Consider the following 20,149-nt stretch of genomic DNA (forward strand, 5'->3'; position numbering starts at 1 on the left):
ATTCTGCTGGAGCACAATCTGGATATGCATGAGAATGGCAGGGTGTCACTGATAAAAGTAGTGTGATGATGAACAGATGAAAATAGCATCAGGGCAGCATCCTTTTTCATGTAAAATATTCCCCTTTTCAATGGGAAGCAATCAGCAGAGCAGCGCTGCTTTTCAATTCACTTCTTTTAGTGCACACAAGAACACACACTGGAACCTCGATGTGCTCCCTGTTCCAACTTGCCCAATGCAGTTTTGATGCAATGGTGCTCCAAGGAGCCAGAGTAGCCATTTTGCTGTTGACTGCTGAAGTGCAGCTTGATCATGGATGGGAATTCTGCTGAGTAGGTCAATGTACCCCACAGCACACCGCGCAATGTGACGCACCGGTGCAGTGATTTTATGCAGGGAGCCTTCCTGTGGAAGGTGAAAAGAGTAGAAGAACTGTAAAGGCCAGCAAGCTGAGGCCGTAGTACCAAAGGCTTTTGCTGACACTGCCGCACCAGGCACACAGCTCTACACATACACACTTCAATAATGTATAAGGACACCCAAGTGAAGTAGGCTGTAAATGTGTGAACTATGTGCTTGTTTGTTACTATAACATCACTATAGTTTTTCGTGGGTTATTTGTAATTATTTGTATGTTAATTTGATTTTACATGTCAGTTAATTTTGTCATTTAAAACAACTATTGGAAACCTTGAGAATGGTTTATTTGCATGGGCTCTGTTAAAGATCTAAATCCACAGCAGCAAGACCAAAAATAACCAGGGGTGATAGCCTCCTTGAGCTCCACTGGCGAGGGCCACCACACGCTGACAAGCTTCAATATGGGAACATCTGGGATTTTTCTATACTATAAGAGGGTATATTTACTGCAGATGCAAACCTGTCATCCTCGAAAGTTTTGGACTTTAGCCCCCATGATGCCACCCTTGGCTACGATGGCTGGGGGATGATGGCGTGTCCTCTGTGAAGGCAGTGGCAGAGTTGTAATTAAGCAATTTGACCTGAGTAGGGGGGATTACGTTAGAAGACTGAGTGAAGCAAAGGCTTTAACTGTGGCCCGAGGGCATAACCAGATCGGTAATGCCCTCTCCCCTGCTCGTGTTATATTGCTATTAGTACCCTGGCAAATTGTACCAGAGTGCTAATAGTGTATTTTTCTCAAGCGGAGAAACGGCGTCTTAACCATTTCTCAACTTGAGAAAAAACAAAAATTAAAGATGGCCGCTGTGGATTGGGGATTAGGGAACTACACATAGTCCCATCTCCCATTCAATGGCGGCCGTTTGCTAGTAGGAGACATGCCGGGAACACTGCGGTTCCCGGTGCCGGCAAGGTACAGCCAGGGGTGGACTGGCCTATAGGGAACTCTGGAGATTTCCCGGTGGGCCTCTGCACCCTGGGCCTCTTTTGTGTGGTATTTCCAAATTTTCTCATAGGAAAAGCATTGGGCTTGCTGAAAATGTGTCATATGGGGCCACTTTGGACATTACTTTGGACATTATTTCCAGGGCCTCTTTTGGTCCCCAGTCATTATTTCCAGGGCCTCGTTTAGTTCCCAGTCCACCCCTGGGTACAGCACAGCTCAAGGTAAGTGGGGCTGTTGTGGGCAGGGCTAAATATGTGGAATTGGAGGGTGGGGGGATGGGGACGTAGGGGCACAGGGGGGCACTTAATGCACAAACAGCGGTGGACGATAGCGGCCTCCAGCTCCTCATTGGCTGGGAGGCTGAAACCACGCCCCTGCTGGCTACTAATCCGAATCATCTGGTGAGCCAAAGGTTGCAGGGCCATGCTGTAGTCTTAGTCTCAATGACCTAGACCTGCCATTTCTTTATGCACGTTATAAAAATAATGCCTGTGCCATTTGTCAACTACTAAGGGTTTGCAAGGTTTAATGTTCGCTCTCCTTTTGTTTCTGCTTTCCTTTGCAGTCCACGCTGGGCTATGTCGCTCTGCTCATAAGCGCCTTCCATGTTCTGATTTATGGATGGAAAAGAGCCTTTGAAGAGGAGTACTACAGGTTTTACACCCCACCTAACTTTGTCCTTGCTCTTGTGCTGCCTACAGTTGTGGTGCTGGGCAAAATGCTCCTCCTCCTTCCCTGCCTGAGCTGGAGACTGAGAAGGATCCGACGAGGTTGGGAAAAAAGCCAATTTATCGAAGAAACCCACGGCACGGCGTCGCATCTTTCACCCGAAAGGGTCACGGTCATATGACAGGGGTTCTTCAGTATTGAAAATATTTTTGTAACAGTTTTGTTCAGTCATATTTTTTCAAAGAAGTTTGTATGGAAAGTGTCTTAAAATTCCTTTGCAGGACCCCGAAGCTAAGCATAACATGTTACGTCAGTGGGTGATATCTAAACCAGAAACCAGCAGGGAGTATACTTATGTGCCATTTGCGCTCTACTAATGTCCCCGTTTTGCTCGTCATTGTGTTGTTCTCCTCTCTGTGCCTGGCGATTATGTTGCATGTTGTGGTGTTCTGCTTCGCACAGCTAGACAAGCCTGCCTTCTTGGTGTCTCCCACAGTGCGAGGCGGCATGTCTCTACACTTTGGTTGGGGATACGCCACCGTCACTAGGCAAGTAATTAAGTCAGCACACCCAATTCCCTTAACATACGCAGGACCTTGTTGTGCTTGGCGAGTAATTGCTATGTATGATGTCACTGAGCATGGAGGCTCAGTTGGCGGGGAACCTCTCTAGGGATACTGAGCAGCAGTAATTAACCTTTACACAAACATTGTAATAGTTTGAAAACATCTTTGGGTGGCGATTCGTTTTTCTGAAGCCACAGCGCTTTTGAGCCTCCATTCGAATTCAGACACACACTTTGTGTCACCTAAAATCGTATTGTTAACATTATTACCACAACAGGAAAACATATGTCTGTTTCCTCGTTCTCTTTGGATGTTGCTTGTAACCTCGTCACTTCAAAGAGAGAATTGCAGCAATTTGGATGGTTCTTGTTCTTCTGGGACAAGATGTTCCCAATACTACATTAAATGACAGGCTAGGCGAGTAATTGTCTTTTAGCTTTTGAGCCTTTCATGTTAACCATCTCATTTTCTGTGGTTAATACATTCCATGCAAAGTAAATTTTGTGCCCGGGAAGGGGACTCTGCGTACTGTAGTAGTTGCTGGACATTGATGCTGTGTGGGATAGAGGGTATAGGTGTACAATGCACTAGTTACTTGGGCAAGCCCAACCCAAAATCTGTAAGTGCCCACTCAGTAGCGCCGTGTGGGCATTTATAGATGTTAATGTCACTGCGGTGGGCCAAACTACATTAGCTTCAGGCCCCACTTGTTAGACTATCCTGGCTGCGTCTCTGCCGGGCAACTCCCTTGTTGTCATTGTAGTGTGCAGCCTCAGGAATTGCAGACAGGATGCAAGAGCAACGCAGGAGCCATCAGGTACAAAAGTAGATGAAGCTTTATTTAGTTACAGGGTATTGGGTTAGAGGGATGCAGAGAGAATGGGTAATAGCAACCTTCCACTAATGTCTCCCATCCTGAATGTCCTAACTGTCATCTGTGGAACACGGAGTGTCCTCAGTGTTCCACTGCCACCAAACATTCCATGGGCTGGCACAGCTTTCATCAAAGCAAGCAACACACTACACATCCCCCTTCCTTATAAGACTGCAGGAAGGGGAAACACACATGTAGCCACACCAGACAGGATCCCATACACCAACACACCCAACCAAACTCTTTACAAGCATTACCACATTCGCAGCCACCCAAGCGTATTTAACTCATTGCATATGTCGCATTCATAACCATCCAAGGGAACATACCACCACATATCTGGGACTGGCACTCCCGGATCTCGAAGCTGCCATCTTCGAGCACCAACCATTCACAACCACGTTTGCAACCTTCACAGCGTACTCACCTTTCACCCCACCTGCCACACGGGGCCTTCGGCCTGCCACGCATCCATCAAATAACCCCAACTAACCATCTGTATCCATATCACAGAAGAACTATAACCGTACACGCACCACCAGACTCACAAAAGATTCCTGTCACCAGCAAAAACAACTCCACATTCAATCCTTCACCAACACACCACATCTCCCCCAAGAGACACACGCACAAGTGAGGAAAGGAAAGGAAAGCCACACACAACACAAAAAGCACACAATAACAGACTATGCTGCTTGAGAAGCAGAACATCAAAGAAGCAGCACAGGCACAGGTTAGCTACTCCTGTGTAACATGCAGATCACACACGCATCCCAGCAGCGAGCGCTCAACACACTGAGCTATCTTGCTGGCTATAGTAAAATGAGCCATTTCATGTCTGAATGTTCTCAAAGTCAGAAAGCAAATTACACTGTGTGGTGGACCATAAAATGGTCACTGAGATTTAACAGCAGGCCAGTTCATCTTCAGGTCTGGTGCAAAGTTGGACACGTGTCAAGCCTGCATGGATCTACTTTACAGGCTTCAGATGTTGGCAAAATACATACCATTGAGAGGGTTCATAACTGTGTATTAAAGAATTTAGAGTAGCACAGGGAAAGCAGAGCACTCACACGGCATCCCGTACTCTGGGCACTCGTTACCTCATACATGCAAACACATATCCTGAACAGCATGCCAAGGAGATAGGGAAGATACACATTACACAAAAGCATTAATTGTGGCACAATTAGATTAAGGGCCACTTTATGTGCTGTTGGCAAACAGTTCTACACTGTACACAAGCTTTTAGGCACAAGGAGTTTGTCAAGTGACCGAGAACACCCAGTGGAATGTCTTGTGATGATTGTAACAGAGACAACAGCCAGCAGAAAAAAACATGCTATAATTGCAACTTGTGAAAAGCAAAATACATAGTCCAAAATGAATGCTTATCCTACTCTAAATACTTTTTGGAATTTCTGTCTGCATTGTGTATTTTAGGTGTTTAAGAACAGACTAAATCAGTGACTCACCCCTGAAGTGTGCCTGAAATAAACCTTTGAGTCTAGCATTTATTGTATAGAATTCCAGAAAGACAAATGATTTATTATTCCTTTTCTTTCTTATTTGGGGTCACTGCTCAGTGTGTTACCTCTGTGGAACCCCCCTGCTTTTTTAAAAGAAGCCTGAACAATAAATCAAGCCACTCCAGAAAGAAAGAACCACATGGCACTGGCCACAGACTAGGAGCTGCCATTTAAAAAAAAAGTCAATATTTTTTTAGGGGTTGCAGTTGCGACCCCTGTCGACGCCCAAATGACGTCTCTGCTGAAAACAAGCACGTAAATCCGTCTCCAGGCGTATTCCCATGGTGACTAAATTAGGATTAGCAACTTTCTCGGATCATTTTGTGGGACACTGGGCACACACAACGGTGAGGACGTCATCTTTGACTCGCCTCCAATTGTTATTTTAACAATTGATGAATAGGTTTTAACTCTCTAACACCTGGCATAATTGCAATGCTAACGGTTTGTTCTTGGGAGGTGATGGTCATGTTTATTTAACAACAAACATTGCCCTCACAACCCCAGGAACAAAGCATTAGCATTGTATTGAATCAGAAAGGAGCCAGGGTCGAGACTGCTGAATGAACCGGGGCAAGACTTTTGGAAATCCAGCATGGGACAGAGTCCTCCATAATGGGACAGTCCTGCAAAATTAGGAATAGTTGCCCCCCTAGTCCAAGTCTCGTTTCCCAGTTGCCTAGGCCTATTGACGCAGCAGCTTTTTTCTCAACTGTTGAACCAAACATTCCAGTGGTCCCACCAGCCACACCACACAAGCTTGGAACAAATCGATCCACAACAGGAGAAATTAGGCTCCCTCGAATTCTTCCCCTTTGCTGATGAAGGAACCTCCTCCAAAGAGGTATCCTTCTAGGTAGATGCTCATGAATGATGGCCAAGCAATTGATCCCTCCAATCGCAACAGCATAACCTTCAGACTGTGGTTTTCTCCAGGAATGCTCTCATTCCCTTCACTCTAATGAGTATTTTTTACAGAGTACGCACGGCTCGGCAGTTGAGGAAATGACACCCCCACCTTGTAGCCGTGTTGAGGCTGCAGATGAAGCAGTTTGTACAATGTGCCAGGTCTAGATCCCAAGCAAGCTACATTTGAATGAACATTGAATTTAAATTACAAATGTGACACATCGGACCAAAATTCAGGTTTAGGCCCTATGAAGGGCACCTTAGGGTTTGCCATGGTAGGATCGCAGAAACTCACTTTAGAATACATTTGTATGGAGAAAAGGGGACTATGGATTAAGAGTAAAGTAGTCATTATGTTGAGCAGCCTTTAATTTTTTTTCTTAATCCAAGAATTTGTGACTAATTATTGGCACGTTGGTTAAAAAAAAAAAAGGCTACAGGCCAGAGTATGCCTCTGAGTGAAGTCTGATTTTCCTGCTCATACCGAAGATCCCATGAATGATTATAGTGACAAGAGCTCAGGTGAATGTGCGTGCCGGCCGTGTGTTTTCCTGGGTGGCTGGAATCGGTGGCAGCCGACTCGCCTCAAAGATTAACACAGCACATGTACTGTGGCTGCTCTACTAAGAAGACACGCATTGACAATGCCACCAGTTTGGGCTTTTGTGTAGGCATAGGAAATGCACTTGTCAGGCATGGCCGTAGTGGTATTAACTGGCCATTAATGGGAGCATGGGCAAAATGGTGTGGGTACCTGGGCATCTAATAGTAGTGCCTGGCAAATGCCTAATACTTATCCACAAGCCAAAACTATTGGCTCTACCAATGCTGTTTTTAACAGGACTTCAGTGAAGGACATCCAGAGGGCTTCTAAATCGAGTGGCTGAAGGCAGGCATGGTTAAGACATTGTTATTACACCAGTAACAGGTTTACAACTGCAATTAAGTCATTAACTATCAGAAGACTGCTTTAAAAAAACACTGGCAGGCACCTTGAATGCAAAGTTTGATGGTAAGGCCTGATTAAAGTGAGTTCAGCGTTCCCATGAGGAGGTGTTTTTGGCGCGGAGGGGCAGGAACTGTGTGGGAATAGCCATAGGGATTAGCAGGGCCCTGGGCAGTCAGTGGAGGTGTGTCCCTCCTCATATGCCATTTCTCCCTATCTGTACTCTAATGCAATATTTTCAGCTTATAATAGCCCAAACTAAAAAATAAAACAAAAGGAGACAAAGCTGGCAGGGGATAAAACAGAATGAGAGATTAGATGAATGGGAGAAAATAAAGAGGACAGACGGAATGGGTGTAAAAGAAGAGTCTGTACTAAATCTGTCAAAAGAGAGGTAGACTGGTGAGGGTGAATAGAGACAGGGACGAAGCAGTACAGAACGAGGGGCAGAGACAGAGGGCGTCGGAGGCAGACACAGTGAGAGAAAGGGGAGAGAGCTAAAACACAGGACGAGAGACTGAAAGGTCTTGAGCGAGACATAGAAACATGGAGAGTTAGAGCCATGGATGGAAATACGGTGTGAAACAGAGAGGGTGTGATGGGGAGAGACAGGGTGAGAGACTGGCAGAGTATCAGAGAGACATTTAAACAGAGGCATGCAGGGGAAGCAAGATTGGTTAAGAGCGGGGGAGAGAGATGAGCGAGAGAGAGATAGGCAGTGAGAAAGGAAGAATATGATTTAGGATGAGACAAAGACTCATACAGAGTGAGAAAGGCAGACTGATCAAGAGAGACCGAGAAAGAGTGAGATGAAACTGAACAGGAGGGAGAGAAGGGAGAGGAAAACGATTGAGATTAAACATTAAAGAGAAGCACAAAGCACAAGGAGAAAAGCATGGGCGTGGGAGCAGGATGAGACCAAATAAGAGGGTGCGAGGGAGGCAGAGCTATCAAGTTTGCCCATGCCATGTTGCGATAAATCATTCAGTCCTGATTGTATTCTTTGCATTAAGGGATTTGTAGTTTTACTGCAAAGGACTGGGCGACCTACTAGCACACGCCATGGGAGGGAGACCTTAAGAGAGATGTACTAGAGGAGTGAAAGAAGCGTGACAGTGTAGGAGGGGAAGCGAGAGTAGATTAAAGCACACAGTGATAGAGAAAGGAGAAACAGAATTGGAGTGTGAGAAGAGAATGATCAGGTGGGAGTGAAAGAAACAGAACATGAGTTAGAGAAAGAGAGAGACCTGGAGAGATCCAAGAAAATAAAAGTGAGAGAAAGTGAGACAGCATTAGAGGGAGAGCACAGAGAGAACGGAAGGACTATAAGTGAAAGACAACAGTGACATGGAGAGGAGACAAAATAGGCAGGGAAATGAAGGAGAAAAATTACAGAGTGCAAGAGGAAATCGGAGAACATGAAAGGGAGTGTCAAGGAGTGAGTTAAAAAAGAGAACGGGCAACTAAAGTAGGAGGAAAGGGAAGGACGTTCAATGGAATTACCCTAAAACAAATCCCAATTCGCCCTCTTGACGATTCAAAGGTTTGCGGTTATGCATTTCAAAAATCTAAGATAGTGTCATGCCATTCCGCCCCATTTTAATAAAGTTGTTTATGGGACACTCGGCATAAAACACTTTGAAGATCCCTGTCCTGAGGTGAGCTTTTTGACATGTCCTTTCTTTCGGTAGAGAATTGAAATGTGAGAGATTTGTGACAGATGGCCGCAAACAGCAGTGGGTAAGCCTTTTGTGGTCTGGGAGTTACTATTGTTCCTTAACGAGTGTGAATGGCAGGTGATAAGATATAGGAGAGTGCCAAAAAGGTGCAAACTTTGAAAAAGAATTACTAAAAACAGGTGGCCTTATGCATTTTCTTCAGTACGCCTGTAAGTTTGATCAAATAGTTTTAAAAACCAAAAGACATTTATTCAGGCTCACATAACTTTGCATACCACTGAAATAATCTTTCTTTCAAAATGAGGAGAATGGAGCTATATCGTGTTCTTTTTGATTGGCATGTTTGAATAATGATTTATGTATTGCCAGGTTAATTTATGTTGTAATTTGTGTAGTTTTCAATACATGTTTATAGAACTATTTATTTTTGCTTTTCAAACCCAAATCATAACCAATATTTGTACAAAATCAATCTAAATTGCAGACTGGGCTCAAATCCCTGTATCACTGCATAACTAAAAGGTGTGTGTTGCAAGGTGAAATGAAAGTCTGATACGGCAGGTAAGGGAACTGAACTTCTTTACGAAGTTCCACTGACAAGGTATGTACATCAGGTAAGTCCAAGGGTAAGTAAGCAGGAAGGTATAGAGGAGACCTCCACCGGCCTCCTCTCTCACAGGCTGCTTCACTCCAAATTGCATTCACGGAGCTTACAGGGGCACTCACACCACCACATTCCACAGGCATAACATTCCACCCAGCTCAGGGATATTATGGAGGAATTTCTGCATGCTAAGCATACAAGCCTCTTCTGTGCTCTGATCCTGCTGGATTTACCAGCTGTATTTGATCCTGTCAATTGTCTCAGCATTCTTAGAAGATTGAAAGGTAACATGAGTATGAATGGTATAGTTTGTCTCTCTGCCTGCCCGTCTGGTTTAAATGGGTCCTTTCTAGCATAGCTAAAAGTGATCAGAGGTTAACTGACCTAGGAGTCAGCTGTCACAACCATTTAAAAAATGTCCTTGGATACGCAGCACAGATTCTCTGTAAATGTGGCATTGGTTTTTGCCTGGACTGCGATCCTACCCAACTGCCTCTCAAACTCCAGGAAGGCCTGAGGGGTCTCCAGTTTGCCAGACACTGCTTACTTCATATTTACGACTGGATGGCCGCCAATCCCACCAGTAAAGGCAAGATTTCACTGATTGGTCTTCTTGATCCAGTGCCTGACATTCTCATGGCCTTTTGCTTCAGAGTACCCCCCTAACCCCACTTCTTATGCCCATATTTCGAATTACCAGTAACTTATCATTTATCCCGCAAATGAGAGCAATCTGAAATAAATTGCCCTTTGTTAACTGAGAAAGAAGCCCCTTCCCTTCTGGTAATGTCTTGGCTAATTGCCGTACTCTTCTAAAAACCCCTTTCAAATTTTGCATATCTCTAGGTGCTGGTCTTCATTTCATCATACCCATACAGCAGTACAAGTCAAGCAATCCACCAGTATACAATTAAGTATTCTAGAATGCACTGTGAGTATTACAGGTTGCACAACATAGAATATAGGGTATCACTACATATTTTCCCCACCAAAAATATCGCTGTATATATGGTCGTCTGGAACGGCCATAGGCGATATTTTTGGGTGGGATATTTTTGGGGGTTTTGGGAGTGAGTGATGCGGGGGTGTCCCCCGCTCCTTTAAAAATAATGCTAGGGTGTCCCCCACAGGTTCCATGCCTTAATATCGCCACAAAAATATGGCGATATTTTTGTATGGCGATATTTTTGCAGGGATATTAACACATGGAACCGAATATAGTATAGCTTGCCTCACTCGTATTGAGAACTCTAAGCAACAACTGCATGGCAGGTACTGTGTCATGATTTACACTTGCAAGGGGATATATGTTGTTCGCTCCCAACCACAGGCAGGGGCGTAATTGTAGTCAGGGACAGGGGGTTTTGTCCCCCCCCAACTTCTGTGGCATGCCTTTTTGTCCCCCTCATCTTTTGGAGAGAGAGCAGGGGGGCCTATGTAATTGGACAGCGCGAGCCCGGCTGGGGTGCCCAGCAAGGCTTGCGCTGTCTCTTACATAATGCAGAGATGCCTGGCAGCCGCGCTCCAACACATTCAGGGCTGGGATGCCCTGCATGGCTCAGTCCCTCACCCTGGCTGGCCTGACTCAAAGTCAGCAGCCAGAGTGTTGAACTGGGTGTTGCAGGGCCTGGCACCTGTGCTGTCACGCTAGCAGCAGCTCTTCCAGGGACCAGCGGCACAGAGCATCGCTTTCCGGTTTCGTTTTCATGCAACACACAGACATTAACTAGGAAGCTCATTCAGCTTCCTGGTTTCTGTCTTGAGGCGCGTGAGTGCAGGGAGGTTAGGTCGGTGTAACATGAGACCTGGCCCGAGTGGCATTTGAAAGCAGAGCAGAGGTACTTTTAAATTAAAACTTTTTTTGTATTGTGTTTGCATGTATTTTGCCTCAGAGGGCTTGGACAGAGCTATACACAAACTTCCTAATTAGCATATGGATTGCACCAACAGAAGTGACTTCACAGAAAAGGACATTGAAAGGCGCATCATCGGTCATACTTGGAGGCACCATGGAAGTGACTTTAGAATAAGTTGCCATAAATAAGCCAAGTGACAAATAACTTTGTGGTGCTAAATACCTAAATTGCACTATTGTTATATGTGGAGCAACTCTATAGTCATTAGGCTTTTCCATTATAATAGCATGATACATTAACATAAGCTTTGAAGTGAATCAGAATCACTTACAGAGCTGCAGATAAGGCACAATGTGATTAAATAATTTGCTCAGGATCACACACTTGGTTAAATGGTGAAACTGGGATTTGGACAATTTAAGCGACCATGCACATCTTTCCAGGCTTAGTTGATATAGATATTTATTAAGGTTTTGCTTTACATTTCATGTGCTTATTATTTCTATAACGCACATAATTATTTATAGCAATGTCTTGGATGCAAACCACATTCCATAATAAACTAGCCTTTCATAGTAAACTAACCATACACTATATACATTGTCATAGAAATATTTTGAGCAATGGGAGTATGGCTTTAGTTTCATTCTCCCCATTTTGCATGCAAAATCACAATAGCATCATGCAGATTAATATGAGCCTAACAAATCCTCCTTGGGTTTTAAAGCCATAGGGCCTCATTATAACTCAGGCGGTCCGGAAATAACGGTAGCGGTAAACCCGCCGCCACCGTTGTTTTCCCGGACCGCCTGATCCCGACTCCTGCAGGCGGGAGGTGATGTTCCCGCCAGGTCTGACCTGGCGGGTTTAACACCGCCCGCCTGCAGGCGGACGAGGAAACACCGGCAGCATTACGAGATGCTGCCGGTGTTTCCATGATCCCCATTCCCATCGAGTCCCATAGGACTCGATGGGAATGGGGATTAACACCATTCCGCCTCCGTGATTCCTGGAAAACCGGGGTTGTAATGCCCCGGTAATTCCGGGAATCACGGAGGCGGAATGGTAATACGAGTCCGGCGGTAACCGGGTGGTTTTACCGCCGCGGTTACCGCCAGACTCGTAATGAGGCCCATAGTCATTATTTCAAAAAGCATGCAACATTAAACACCCTTCTCACTTCTGATCACTCCCTCCCATTCACATTTCTAAAGGGACAAAGGTCCCTGCTAATAGTACCCCACTCCCTCCAGTAAGTGCCTAATAGCTCACATTGTAAAACTCTGTGGATACAAAGCAACGTGAGGACCCTCTGCTGCCCGGAGCTCCTTTGGACATTGTCCCGGCAGCGGGACACCTCTACCATTCAGAAGGGATAAGGTGTCCTGCTGCCAGGACAATGAGCGTGCTGAGCAGGAATTACTCAGCACACATTGTCCTGCCAGCGGGACACTTTTGCCATTGGGCACCCTCTTTGAGGTGCCGAATGGGGGAGGTGTCCCAATGACAAATGTCCTGGTTTGGCTCTTAAAAGAGCTACGGAGGGAGGGGTGGCAGCTTGATCACCCCCTTGCGACTCTCTCACTCGGTACTCCACTGCTTGGAGCCATTTGAACCCAGGAAAACATACCTTAATTTTAATCATTCAGAATCTTGTAGAAAACATCTATCAGCACGTAGACATATAAGGTGCTGTGCAGAACCCAAGTTTGGAGATATATGGCATTTAAAAATCTGTACCAATTATACTTGGTCACCCACTGCACTGCATTAACCAATGGTTTCTGCCCTTGAATGAAAGGAAAAATCAGGCGAATTGCTGACATTCCAGTGACTCTAGTCCTTTCGGCCATGGTTTTATAGTTCAGCTAGGCCAAGTTAACAGAGCCCAAAATTTCAGGGATCAGGGGGTGATAGTCTGGTCTGTTCAATGGACGTTGGACCACTGTTTCCATGTGTTATTGTATATGTACATATAAATGTTGTGTGCACACAGTGTATGTCGGTGGAGGTGCTGGGTGCATTTGTGTGTGAGTGAAGGTGTGTGCAAGCATATGTGTGTTGACATTTGTGTCTGAATGAAAGATAAATAATGCATTGTTTGTATCTTCTAGTGGAATTAAGTTTGTGAATGTTATGTTGTGTCACTGGGTGCATGGCAGGCTGGCTGAAGATGTGTGGTGGCCCAATTGCATTTTAAAGATGCGCCACCAGTCTTAGGAAAGTTATACCAGAGAGTCAGCAATGGACTCTCGTGTGTAGTAGTTTAGTGTTATCCCTCAGGGATTTAGGTTGTTTGACCGACGTACAAACACATGGCGGATTTAACCGTAGTCATTTCCTCTGCGAATACGTTTTTACCTCAGTACAAAAAACCAAACCCATGTGCCCTCAAACCGCCAGTACACTCTTAAACCCCCCCACTTACCTTTTCTCCATCCGCTGCCTCTCCTGTAACCTGCAGCATCAGATCCATCCCTTTAACGTGGGTCAGATCTGATGCTGCAGCGTCCCTTTTCTTCTTTTTTTTTGTTTGGTCCCCTGCCACCAATGCTGAGGAAGCGAGGGGACACCACCGCAATTGCCGAAGCCAAAAATACTGAACATGGGCTGAGGGGGCCACCCCTGCAACCACTGCTCTTCATCGTTAGTATCTTCGACTTCGAACTAATGGTGGTGACCGCATTCAGTCAAATCTACCTTTCGACCACATTTTTTTTAACAATTTGGCCGAAACGATCCCTCAGAGCCAGCATCCACCCTCCCTTCACCACAACCCTTTCCTTCAGTTGTCATGTCCCCCCCAACATGTTCTGCAGAGTTACTCCACTGACCACAGGTCTCACCCTGGACGCTTAACGCCTCATCTACTATTGACCCCGTAGGTCATGGAACATTGCTTCCCCCCACCCCAGCTCTTCAACAATGTATTGTCTCTGCTACCTTAGTGCATCCTGATTTAGGTACACACATTCTTTCCAAACATCTCTTGCTCATGATTCCAGGTGGGCCAGCATCTTGTTAACCAGTCATCAGCCTCATCCTAGAACACCAAAAACCTTAATTCGAAGGGAGTAATCTAGTGGGTTCGGCCTCCTCCACTGTCCCACAAGTAAGACCAACACATTTGTGTTGCAAGAGTTGAAGACCACACTTAAATGTTAGAAGTATGCACAGAGGCTCTGTGTGCAAATTAGAGCGGAGAATGTTATTGGCTCCAGTCAGGACTGTGTCCCAAAACGTAGAGATCACAGAACATTCGTAAGGCATATGCGTGGATGTGACCTCGCCGTGCCTGCATTTGCAACACTTTGGGCCTGATTTACAAAGCGCGTTTTAATGGGATTTTCCCATTGAAAATCCCTTTTGTAAATCATACCCCTTGTGTCTAACTTGGGATACATATGCCATGTGATATAACTGGTGTCCTATCGTACCAAATAATTGTTTTATAATCGTTTGGCTTAAAACTGGGATTTAGGGCCACGGCAACAGTCTTGGTTCTGCTTTTCTTTTGCAGAATATACCCAGAGTCACTGAAGGAGACAAAACGGCTCGTGTATAACTAGCTGGTTAGTAGCGAATAAGAGGAAGACCCTTAAAATTGAATTTCCTCTTAGACTAATGGTTTGGAATAGAATATGGAAATTTGACAATATTATTAATGTTCTATCATATATGGCGTTTCATGCTGGGTTCCTCTCACTTCTGAGTGCTGTAATAAAAGTATTATTATTACACAATTAAAACTACTCAATTTATCAACCACAGAAGTATTAAATGCTAACTGTACCCGTGCTGGAATTCGAACCGGTGACACAAGGGTGACTGAGGTGAGTGATGATCCTGCCGAGCTACCTTGCTTGCGATTATGGGAAATGTTTTTTTTTTGTTTGTTTTTTGGTGGATCAGCAAGGAGCATTGGACACAGTCTGACACAAGATCACAACAATAGCAGCAGTTGGTGGTCTGGAAGACGGTGTGTTCCCCTGCCCTGTAGGGATTTCATGGGCTTGCTAACCAGAGTCGGCATGCTAGAACACATGTCCCATGAAGAGAGTGGTCTCGGAAGGGGTGGTGATCAGCAGCAATGCCAGTCTGGTCTCTGCAAAGATGTGTTCACCTACTGCAGAAACTCCCATTGACCAATCCACTATGGGTATGTTTGCACAGCACCTGCTTCCATTGGTTCATGAAGTAATCCTTTATGTTTATCGATATCCCGATATAGCAACTTGGAACCCATTCATACACAGAGCTGCCAAAGGACTTAGCATCTGGACCGATACTCCAGCTGTAGACGCTTGAGAGTTATGTGTTCTTATATGAGGCAAATAGGTCCAAATCTAAGGCACTGCAGATCAAGAGCTTTGGCTTAAAAACTCCAGTGGTCTAGTCTCAAGTAGGTGGAGTCCATCAGTTATCAAAAGTTCAAGTTGACCGACATATTTCACAAAGTCTTTATTTCAATGAGCAAATTACAATTATGTGTTTCTGCTGAGGGAAAAGTAAGAGCTTCCATGCCCTCGAACTACAGTTGTTACTGTTCATTCTTAAGATGGACTGGATTGTCGTGGAATACATTTACTCCACTGCTACTGGTACATTTATCCATTGGTAATAAGAAGGTTGACCGTTCCCAGCATCATTTTAACTTGCAAGTAGTGTAAAATAGCCGAAACCACTATGGTAATTTAGGATTGTTTGATGAAATCAGGTGCATTGATACCGGCAGTCGGAGACCAAGTTGAAGGCCGAAGCACAGTGGCTGGTTTTCAAGGCAAATGAAATACCTAAGAAATAGATATGTCCACTGAGGAAATAGAGAAGGGGACTACCGTTAGTCCCCTACTCCGTTTCCATTGATGGTGGCGGGAGGTGTGCAGCGAGGGGGGCGTACGAGTTGAACAAAAGAGGTAATCGGAGGTGGGATGGGGATTGGAGGGAGGTGTTAACTGGTAGGGATCCATGGGGTAGTAAGAGTAGAAGGGCAGCCTCAGGGGCATGAATGGGAGAGAGGGCCCAGAGTGGGACAGCAGAGGGGGGTGTGGCAAGCGCCTCGGGTTCCAAGCCCATATTATGAGCAAAGGACTATGTTCTGAGCCTCCTGATTGGACCCTAGCCCCGGATTTTTAACTTTCTAATTTAGCACTTTTACATTTAGGACTATGTGGTAATTATAAATAACTAAATCTCAATCGATATAGGAATACAAAGGTTAAAAATAATTGTATGTGAACTAGTAGCTATATGTTTTGTGCATATTTTTTTTAAAAGCTGAGGCGTGGCGGCATAGCAAATGGAGCTCATTCTCATGCCATTTGAAGAAATAAACTTTGATGTTTACATTTCCCCAACGCCGACATTGTATGTAATGATTGTTGGAACAGTACTGCATTCATTTAATACTTTTTTTTTACCTAAAAGGATCATACGCAAGGACACATTATATCATTTTCTTTCATTATGCTGTTCTAATAGGGAATATATGTGGACATGTCTCTATAGATAAAACATCTTTGGATGCTATTTTTACACACCACACATTTTCCACACCAGAGTCAGTACATGTCGCACATTTTCTATACATTCTGTAACACATGCAGCATACATGTATTCACAAGAGCTACTTTAAAAATGGAAATATATTTGCAGTATACTATTTAAAGAAGGCTATTTAAAATATGAAGCATAATCCTTTGACAGCCTTTTAAACACAGATGTACACACTAATAGAGACGTGCAGTTATGTCCTACATCGGGGAGGGTGTGTTTGTGTAGCCCTCAGGTCCCAGGGACCCGCAGCCAAAGCATGGCTACCTGCTCTCCCCTACCTTCGGGGTGCGATATAGCAGCCATTGGATTGATTTCCACAGTATAGTAATTCTGTTGTAAATGTTTAGGTCAACATGGCTGTAGTGAGGATAATGATGCGTTATTTATATAGCACTTCGCCAAAGCGCTTTATAGAGGACATCTTTGCATGCAATATCACCCAATTGAGGTTGGTACTCATTTATCGACCTCGTATAAGGCTGAGTTGGTCTTGCCAGGATTACACCTGCAACCTGCAGATGAGACTGATCGCAGCAGTTAACACTCAACCCACTGAGCTATTTTGCCAGTATGTAGTAGGGCTGTATCTTGTGCTTTTAAATTATTTGATCGTACCTTGTCTTTAAATAAATCAACAAATATATGTCTCAAAATGAAGACATGTAGTCGTATTGTAATCCATTAAAACGAAATCACACTGTCTATTTAGGAAAGAAGTGTGTCTGTGCTCACTGTGTAATCTCTAGTCAATGGGCGCAAACTCAGCAGTGACAAAAGTCACACAAACCGATCCTTTAGAAGTATTATGCCTTAACACTTTGTTTTGTGTGCTGAACCTTTAAGTGTTTTTGTTACCATGCACTATTATAGCCAGTGTTGAGCTCTACGAAAAAAAGTTACATGATGGTGGGATACTGAGTGACATACTTTTTAAATGGTTATAACTTCATGTGTAATCACTGTAAATGTAATGCGTTTTTTTCTATTCTTGGATTTATATTGATTATTTGTGAAAAACCAAACTTGGTTGTACCACAATAAAAACAAAAATTGATTATTACATTTACTGCACTAGCTAATCTACTGTCTCACAGATATGATGTCAACCTCAGAAATATTGACTACATTCATAACTATTCCGTTTTATTTTGTATTAACATAGTGCTAAATGTCTTCTTCCCTGGCCAAGTCATTACAAAAGGGGAAAGACATATGCAAATCAGGCTTGTTCTGACCCCAAAAGGGGCAGTCCAGCCCCAACTGCTTGGTCGCATCCCTTCTGCAGGAGATTACAAGGATCCCTAGATATTTTCAGCCTCTTTTGTTTTGCTTTAGACAAACATTTAAAGCCACATTTAATGATGGTTCTTTCATCACACCTCTTCTGATGACTTGCAATAACTTTCTGTGCTGAAGCAAAATTTGCGATGTAGTGTATTCCCTCTTTTAAAATCTTTCTGTATTTGCTTACACTACCTATAGGTAACAGTGTTTCATGAATTTATGCTTTGCTGTTTGTATCATTTATGGCAGACCTTCTCCTGTCTTGGATTTCAAAGTTGCTGTCCAAATTAGCCATGCTATTTAAAAGGTTACAATGAGAACCTACAATTTAAAACAAAATGTGTGATCATTAAAGTTTACTGCATTTATTGTCATTGATCCCTATTTTACTGAGGTGTAGAGCACTTGATTCTGTATCATGTAAATTATTATATGTTTATTAATTATTTTCCATTTGTTTAAAATCACTTTATACACAAAGGTGCAGTGTACAATAAAGTGAAAACCAACAATGTAAAGACAGAGTAACACCCTTTGCGCTTTACTGCACTGCAGGATGACATTCAGGCTGGTCTCCATGGCAGTAGTCTTCCAAAAAGAGATGACACACATCCTCAATGGTATCTAGGGAACTTTGGTGTAGCTACATAATATCTTGGTACGTGAGTGGTATAGAAGGATATGATGAACGGTTAAAAGTGCCAATAGATTGAATGAAATGTAAGGCCCTTAATATGGAAGCTATGAAATGTAAGTTTTGTGTGTGAGACAGAATATCTAGGGCATCTTCTTGACTGTAGTAGCTATTGATCAAAAGAAGACTGAATGTGGGCGATAAGGACATATCCAATGATGTCAGTAAGGAAGAAGTCTGTTCATGCTAGGGCCTAGCTGAATTATATAGCAAATTTGTTGGGAATGTTGCTGAAATGACACGCTCTTCATGCCATTTGGCCATGAAAAACGTTTCCCTTGAATGGAGCAGCAAGTGCGAAAGGGCAACTAGGGAAATAAAGGAAGACATTTCAATTAATACATAAGGGGTAAGAGGTTTATTATTTGCAAGTATCACAACTATTTTGTTGATGCACTGACTGTACGAAGAATGTCCAAAGCCACACCTAGGATAGCATGTTTGAGTCTAAAATTGCAGGAGTATGACTATGATGTATATTATGTACTCTGAGCATAACATATTTGTATTTATTTGAAGAACAGGGATGTCAACTTAATTCCAAAATGTCCTACAGTAACACATTTACAAACGACTTTAGGCATTCCACTGGAAGTGTGCCTGCACAATAACACAAAGATGAAAACAATTAGTTAGCCAGTTCATGAGGGTGCGTACAAAGTGAGATACAGATCAGGGGCAAAAACGACAGTGGATGAGTGCATTGCTGGATGATTAAGGTTCAGAGCAGGGCTGCACGATGAGCATGCAATGGGTGGCCATTGAAGGAGAAGGCTGAAAACTCAGTCCTTCCCTTTTGCAAGGTGAGAAGTGAGCTGTCAATGAGAGGGGATGTCTTCCACTAATACCTCAGTTTACACTCAGAGAGAGGCTAAGCCAGGCCGCTCGTGACATTCTGGCATCACAGGAACGAAGAGGAAAGTCCATGAAAAGCATTAGTGCCAGGGGTAGACATGCCCATGCTTTAATTTAGACAAGGATGAGAAGACTCAGACAACATGTACGCCAGTTCCCATGACAGGAGTGGCATGGAGATGCCTGGGAATGGACATTATGGCCCCTTGTCGGAATCTCAGGATGAAGAAGAGATACATGATAGTCATGGTGGCTACTACTCTAAGTGACCCGCTTGTAGAAAGCCAGAACATCAAACGTTTCTTAGAGAAAAACCTCAGGATGGAAGGCTACCTAGAAGAAGCGACGATGGGCCCCAATCTAGGAGCTTGGATATGTTTAAGTACACTCAGGTAAATATTGGTAAATAGAAGTGTACAGCCGTATACCATCCACAGAGAAACGGAATGGTAGAGTGGTTCAATTGGGTCATCACCAGAATAATAGAACAAGCAATGTGAATCAAACTAGATGTCACAAAACTAATTTTAGACATAATATGGAGCATGAGCTCAGAACTTAGTGGTGTGTCACATTTCAAGCTAATGAGAAGGCAAAATCTCTTAAATTCTTGATTGAATCCTGCGTGGGTGAATTCCATATTCATAGTACAAAAGCTTTCACTGGGTGCGGGTGGGGCAAGAAAACATCTTCACACACCTTTATGAGGCACTTGAGAGAGTGAAATGTGTTCAATATGTGGCCTTTGATGCTTTATACAAT

General features: G+C 43.9%; 1 protein-coding gene across 2 annotated transcripts in view; it reads left to right on the top strand.

The window, feature by feature from the left end:
- The window catches only part of STEAP2 (STEAP2 metalloreductase), a 328,022-nt gene extending 309,810 nt beyond the window's left edge, over positions 1–18,212 (top strand). For both annotated transcript variants that reach the window (XM_069648363.1, XM_069648362.1), the window contains one exon: positions 1,932–18,212. In XM_069648363.1, coding sequence (XP_069504464.1) covers positions 1,932–2,216 — 285 coding nt within the window. In that variant the 3' untranslated portion in view covers positions 2,217–18,212. The remainder of the gene's footprint in view (positions 1–1,931) is intronic.
- The last annotated feature ends 1,937 nt before the right edge of the window (positions 18,213–20,149 follow it).

This window comes from Ambystoma mexicanum, chromosome 2q, assembly GCF_040938575.1.
Source record: "Ambystoma mexicanum isolate Mex_15411 chromosome 2q, UKY_AmexF1_1, whole genome shotgun sequence".
In the NCBI taxonomy this organism is placed as follows: Eukaryota; Metazoa; Chordata; class Amphibia; order Caudata; family Ambystomatidae; genus Ambystoma; species Ambystoma mexicanum.